The sequence below is a fragment of the Triticum dicoccoides genome, chromosome 7A (genome assembly GCF_002162155.2).
Source record: "Triticum dicoccoides isolate Atlit2015 ecotype Zavitan chromosome 7A, WEW_v2.0, whole genome shotgun sequence".
NCBI lineage: Eukaryota > Viridiplantae > Streptophyta > Magnoliopsida > Poales > Poaceae > Triticum > Triticum dicoccoides.
The window spans coordinates 57326589-57333051 of record NC_041392.1 but is presented as its reverse complement, the minus strand read 5'-3'; the positions used below and the strand labels follow the sequence as shown (position 1 = coordinate 57333051).

At 42.2% G+C, this 6463-nt stretch overlaps 1 protein-coding gene across 1 annotated transcript; it reads left to right on the top strand.

Moving 5' to 3' along the window:
* The first annotated feature begins 1216 nt into the window (after positions 1-1216).
* Positions 1217-2453, top strand: LOC119334545 (protein MICRORCHIDIA 2-like). Its single transcript, XM_037607092.1, has 3 exons — positions 1217-1509; positions 1592-1669; positions 2151-2453. Exons 1-3 carry the CDS (start codon positions 1398-1400, stop codon positions 2201-2203), a joined length of 243 nt encoding a protein of 80 aa, XP_037462989.1. The 5' UTR covers positions 1217-1397; the 3' UTR covers positions 2204-2453.
* Positions 2454-6463: the final 4010 nt, after the last annotated feature.

Below are 6463 nucleotides of genomic sequence, written 5' to 3'. Positions count from 1 at the left end.
TAATACTTGGACATGAATACATACATTTCCAAATTTGATCATAATTTTATATATTTACAAAATATTTTTTGCCGTGTAGGATGAAATACTCCCGAGAGTCGAATTGGATAACAGGTTTTCGATTTATAAGGCTTGCAGATTTTAAGTTTGGACAAGTTTATATTAAAAAAGACTAGTCAATAACATTTTGATATAAACTTGTTCGAACTTCAAAATGTTTTACTTAAAAACAAATCTACATGTCTTATATATTCGCAGCAGATTGTCTTTGAAGATTCACCTTTTCTTAATCCATAGACACCATATGCTGTCCTAAGTACATTCCAGCTTCAACGTTCTTCATCTACTACTTCCTCCATTTGGATATTGCTAGGTCAGGGGTCGTTTTAATGAGACCAAAACACAAAATGATGAATTTTGTTGTTGTTTGGAAGCTACTTCTATGAGAGTGCTACAATTGGTCGACATTACCCCCCAACTTCAAACGGATTCCGGCAAACCGCCGCGCAATCCTCCGCCATTTGGGGTTAACCCTCAATAGCAGGAGTGAAAGGAGGACGCTAGAGGAAAAACCGAGCGCGTTTCTCTCCGCGGCCTAGTAAAAACGGAAGAGCTCCCTTGGCCCACGGGCATGATAACCACGGACGGAGGAAGTACCCCCTTTTCCCAAGTTCGTATGGCCTATGAATTTTGTGTCTGAGTCAAAAGTTTGTAAGGCACACATGAATTTTGTGTTTTGAGTCAAAAGTTCTTTTTTTTTGAAACTTTGCAAGGCATGAACTGGGAAGCAGAGAGTGTTACTCAAGATTTTACATTTAGCCGTTGATTAACTTGTTACCATAGTCCAAGCACGGTGGAAAAACCACTCTCACCAAGTCACCATCAGTCCATCACACCACAGCACGGCCACACCAGCGGCGAAATATCCCCAACGGCCGTCGTCTCCTCCCCAAGTCTGAAGTCTGAACCCGCTCTCTCCCTCTCGCCCACCATTTCCACTCCCAAGTTCGGCGGTAAATCTCAATCTTGATCAATCGATGTGACAGAAGTAGTACTTATGGAGTTATACAACCCATTAAAGGTGGCGCAAAGGGCGCATTCTGGAGACGTCCACGTCATCACAGGGGTACTGTGCCTGGCAGCCAATCACGAGAGAGATTCGCGCTGGCTTTGTAGGGCGAGTCCTCCACTTCTCCCTCTCCCTCGTCCGCTGCCATCACCGGCGACCTACCCCACAGCCGCTGCTGCCACCGGCGCCCCACAGCCTGCGCACCCCTCCACGGGAAACCTGCACGGAGGCGGCAGCCTGGGCGGGAGGGGGAGAACAATCGCCGCCTTCTCATGCTGCTCGTCTCCACCGCTTTCTCTCCACCATACCTTGTCTGCGCCGCGTGGTGATGACCGGTGGCACAGCCGGCGTTGGCGGCAGTGGTCGATCCCCTGGTCGTCGTAGCTTATGGAAGGCCGGCACTAGCGAGGCCCCCTCCGTCCCCATCCGCGAGTTCCACGGTTCGTCTCTTCGATCCCCATCCTCCCTGGTTTTTGCGAAATCCCAACTCCATTTTTTTGCCCGGTCTCATATGCGCTGCAGACAGGGGACTTCGACCTCGCCTGCGTTCTCCCAGGTTCCTCGGCATCAACCCGACCTCCCACAAGTTGGCGTTCGGAGGTTTGGCGCCCTTGCCAATCCATTCTCTGATTTGTTTTAGTTTGGTGGAGATGTAATTGTTTGATAGTTTTCAGTTTGTTAGAACAAAGGGTAGCAGGTAACTACAAGATACATTGCTTGCTGGTTTGCTACAATATTTGACCTGATGGGAGATATGATGAATTCCTTGCTGGTTTGTTACGATATTTGGTCTGAGTGGGGACAAGATGAATTGCTTGTTGGTTTATCTGAGTATCTTTGTTGCACTAATACTACAAACACATGTTATCCATTTCTCCCTTGGTATATCTATTTGGGGAAGATTATAGTTTGACCACTGAGTAGAAATCAAATGCTTAATATTGGAATGTTTGCTGGATAAGAAGGTTGAAAAACTAGACGGTGTCGTACTCTCATGACTTCTCTTCTTTATGTTTGGTGCTCAAGATACTTATGCCACCATGTAAAATATTTATCCAATAACTTCTCTCTTGATGTGCAGCTATATCTGAACTTCTTGATAATGCAGTAGATGAGGTTTGTAACATCTTCTAACATCTTCTATGAATTAGATACTCGCTGATTTAAATTGTGTGATAATACTCAAATGTCTGAAACACGGTTTATTCTGTTGTAAGCTGAAAATTTGAGATGTCACATTCCTGTTTCTGGGAAAACCATGCTATTACTGCTATCACATTTATTTATTTATTTTGTTGTATTCGTGTATTATAACACAATGCTCTGTTCATCAGGGTGTTAATAACTTCACTTTCTAACAAATGCCTCATCACTGATGGGGGTGACATCGAACAACAATTCTGTGTGGTTAATACTGTAAATTTGAGAAATTGATTTGCAAGCATGTGCCCATTGCAAATTTCATGGGTACATTATACATTAAGAATTTGTATGACCTGACATTCACGGGTGCTAATATTTTCTGAATAGGCATGAGTGAAAAGGTGATTGAGAATTCTGATGGACAGTGATGGGGAGGTATTTCTCAAGGTTGCTAGGTGGGTGGACTTTCCTTTTCTGCAAGGACTTCTCTAGGTGGGTTGTTCTGATTTCACAAGATTGAAAGAACTGAAAATTCAGTTAATTAGTCATGTTATTGGGCACTGAGAATGTTTCTCATATTAGTTTGTTAATATGCTTGGTTGTTACATTTTATAAGTGATGTGTTTGTCTCGAGAAGTAATATTCTGCTCTACTTACGCTCTGAATTTGTGTGGGAAATTTATGCAGTTCTCTGCTTGCACTTTGGATGACCGTGTGAAGCACTGAATTCTGACGTCGGCCATGCCGCAGAAGTCCGCCCGCACCGCTGATCGGCGGGTGTCGAAGAGGCCCAAATCGCTCCCACTCTGAAGCTCAAGGAGGTTCCAATCACCACCGGCGAAGAGGATGAGGACATCCTGGATATGTAGCCACGCAAGGTGGATCCCTCATCCCGTAGAAGCTGCGAGAAGAGGAGCCCCAGCCAGACGACTTACCCCCGTCTCCCGCAGATGGTTCTTCTTCCATTGAGATGCCCAGGCCTGACGGATCTTGCTCATCATCAGCCCAGGGCCCGGTCCGCCGGAGCAGTCAGAGAGGAGTGGCGGATGTGCATCCTCTTAGACGCCGCCGGTCAGAGAAGGCGGGGATGAGCGGATTGCAGCGAGGGAAGCGGCTCGGCTCGGACCGTCCATGGCGCTAGCACGATAGCTTGCCTCCTCTTCCGGCATGGCTATTGTTTTGGTCCGCGCCGTTTCTGCCTCTACGGACACAGTCGTCGTAGGTGCCGACGAGGGAATCAGAGGTGAGTTCCAGAGGAAGCGTCATCACGCCCAGTGTTCTATAAAGAAAACTATCATTGATCTGATCTATGTTTTCTGCATGTTATGTGTTTGATGAGATTCCTCCAAGCCAGCTGTTCAGTGAGCCCCCCTAATTCAGTTGTTTCGGTTGGTTAGAGATTGCTTGTGATTCACTTGTCGATCAGTTAATTAGATTGATTTTTTAGTATGTTCATTCAGCTTATTCAAATAATCACATTCACAGGTTTAGTTTGGTTTGGTTATCCCATATATACTTAGTAGTTCTTTTAGTCCCGTTCATGTTGAGAATTTTTGAAATCAAATGTACAATTTGCGTAGTTAAAAGGTATTAAGTGATGTTTGTATGCATAGTTTCTGCCTATTGTAGCTAGAAAAATGTGACTGCAAATTTTGTCAATCATTTATAGTTCCTGCCTGTTTTCCTAACTTTTTTCTAGGAAGGAATAACAGTAGGACATGCATGTGTTACTTTCCAAGACTTGTTTGAGATAAGGACCCAATGAGTCGTCGGAAACTTCCCCTGTCTCTGCAGCAGTAAATGATTGTTCAGAGTGAGAGTTTGTCTAAAAATTGTGCAGAGTGAGGCTCTAGCATGCTGCACACGGTGTAGACAAAGGTATGGCATCTTTCATTTGTTTTTGTTTTTTGAAGTTAGCAGGCTGCGCACGTACATCTCTATGTGTAATTTTGAGCCTTTGTTAGCTTGTTGATGCAACAAGTGCCGAGGAGTGACGTGTGTGCTTACCTCATGTTTTTAAAAGGAAAACCTTCCATGAAACAACTTATTTCAGTATGTTTTTATCTTCCCCTATGATTTATATGTAGTCAAGTTTAGCCTCTGTGCTGAAATTGTATATAGTGTTAGCCTATAAAAACATAAGTTGTTATGTTCACTTTCATAAGTGAACCACAAAGATTTCTCGCCAAAAAAAATCCATATGGATTAGTATCCCGTGGGCAAATAAGAAAATGCAATTATTTCAAGGATTTCAGTCATCCTTGCGGTTTCTGGAACTATAACAACTTCCGTGTATACTTCTATACTGTATTCTCTGTACTTGAGATTTTTTTTTGTGCAAAGTATCCAATATCCATGTATATCTTTTTGGTTGTGCTTATGCTCTTGAATAATAGAGCCATTTTCTTGGAAATTCACTCCCGATTTAACTCTCTTCTTTTCTGAATCAATTTAACTGTGTTGGTCATACAATTTCCTCGGAGCAAGAGCAAATTTAACAAGGCAATATAACAAAACGTGGAGCAGCTAATGTACATCCAATCAACTCTCAGGGCATTCGAGGAGGTACTGCTCTTTGACTGAACAACATGTTCACGTTTTTCTTATTGACGGAAGCATGCTCACGTGGAGGCGCCCAGAGGTTGTGTGTGGGCATGTATGACGTTGGGATAGTCATATGCTTATTTTCTGAGATGTCATCCTATCCATGACTTTGAACATCAGTTGTAAATAAGAAGGGAAGTTGTATCTATAGCACCGGTGTTATTTATCCCTTGCATCAAAATGTAGAATTTTCTCACTAGATTTGCACAACATAGATATAATGTATATATTTTCTCAAGTATTTGCAATGACCAGATCTTAAGAAACGGTGTGCATATTAAGGCCTAAAACTTGTATTTGCATTTACGTCCTTGGTTACTGCAATGGATCACCTGAACTGACAAAATAGTGGGTTAGCATACTTTGAAAAGAACAACACTTGAGCATATGTAGCCATGTAGGTCATCGAAGCTGCTTTCTTGATACTTGATACATACATGCTACCACATGCATGCTGGATTTGTGCTCTATTCAGATTTCAGTATAAGCATGCGAGAAAATAAGCCATTTTAAATTGAGTACCTGACATATTTTGTTTTCCACTTTGAGCTTCTGTTACAGAGAGGAACAATGGATATATCGAATAAAAAATGTAACCAGCTTTCCCCGGGTGAAGAATCCTCTACTAAAAACGAGCCTCAGGTACATCCTACTCAAGCTACTTCTGTCGCTAAATGACCTGGACACCTGGTGCATTCAATCGTTCTCCATTTATCCATGAAGATATCATAACATGCTTTATTTTGTTTACAAACAAACTGTTGCAGAATCAATTTAATTCTGTTAGTGGGCAATCCCTCTATATTAATGGATACATACATAGTGGCATGCCTTTTTAGCATCATCTTCTATCATGTTATATTATTGCCTACTGCCTAACAATTTTTTGCCGAAGGGGGCAGATGGCATAGGAGAGATCCACAACAAGTTTTCCTCAGGTTCTTTTGCTGACAACAAGCCTGCACAACAGCATGCTTGCGCACACCGCAACCATAGAGATATACCACGACACATACCAGGTCAGTGACTGACATATCATCTATTTCACCCTTCATATGCATCCGCTTCTTTCTCGTCCCCTTTTTCAGGGCGATCAGAAGGGCAAGATTGGCATTTTTATATTTTCCATTACAGTTGGTTATAAATTTTTACTTTGTTTTGCCAGGAGAGTTGTGCTTCATGTAGCTATTACACCAGGATAATTGTATGCTTGCGCTGAAGAAAAGGTTATACCAACCGAGGCCAAGTGCACTGAACTCACCCATGCCTCGTATGGATGGCTATTCTAAATTGGATGCTCTTGTTTCCAGATTTCTCTTCGTTTCCTGATTTCGTTAATTTTCAACTATTTCACATTGCCATGCAGATTTGGGGCTCAAATGTGGAGACCTCTCCTCCAGCGGACAACATCACAATGTATTTTCATAGAATACTTATGTAGGTCTTCTCCTCTCGGAACTGTTAACATTCTTCGTTCTTCAAGTGAGTTTTCATATAATTGAGGTAGTGGGAAGAAAACATACTGTAATATCTGAAAGATATGTAAATAGTTCAAGTAATTCGAAGATATCACTAAAATATACATATACATACATATATGCTGTATACAACTATATTATGAAATATACATTTTGACTTCTGAGCAGA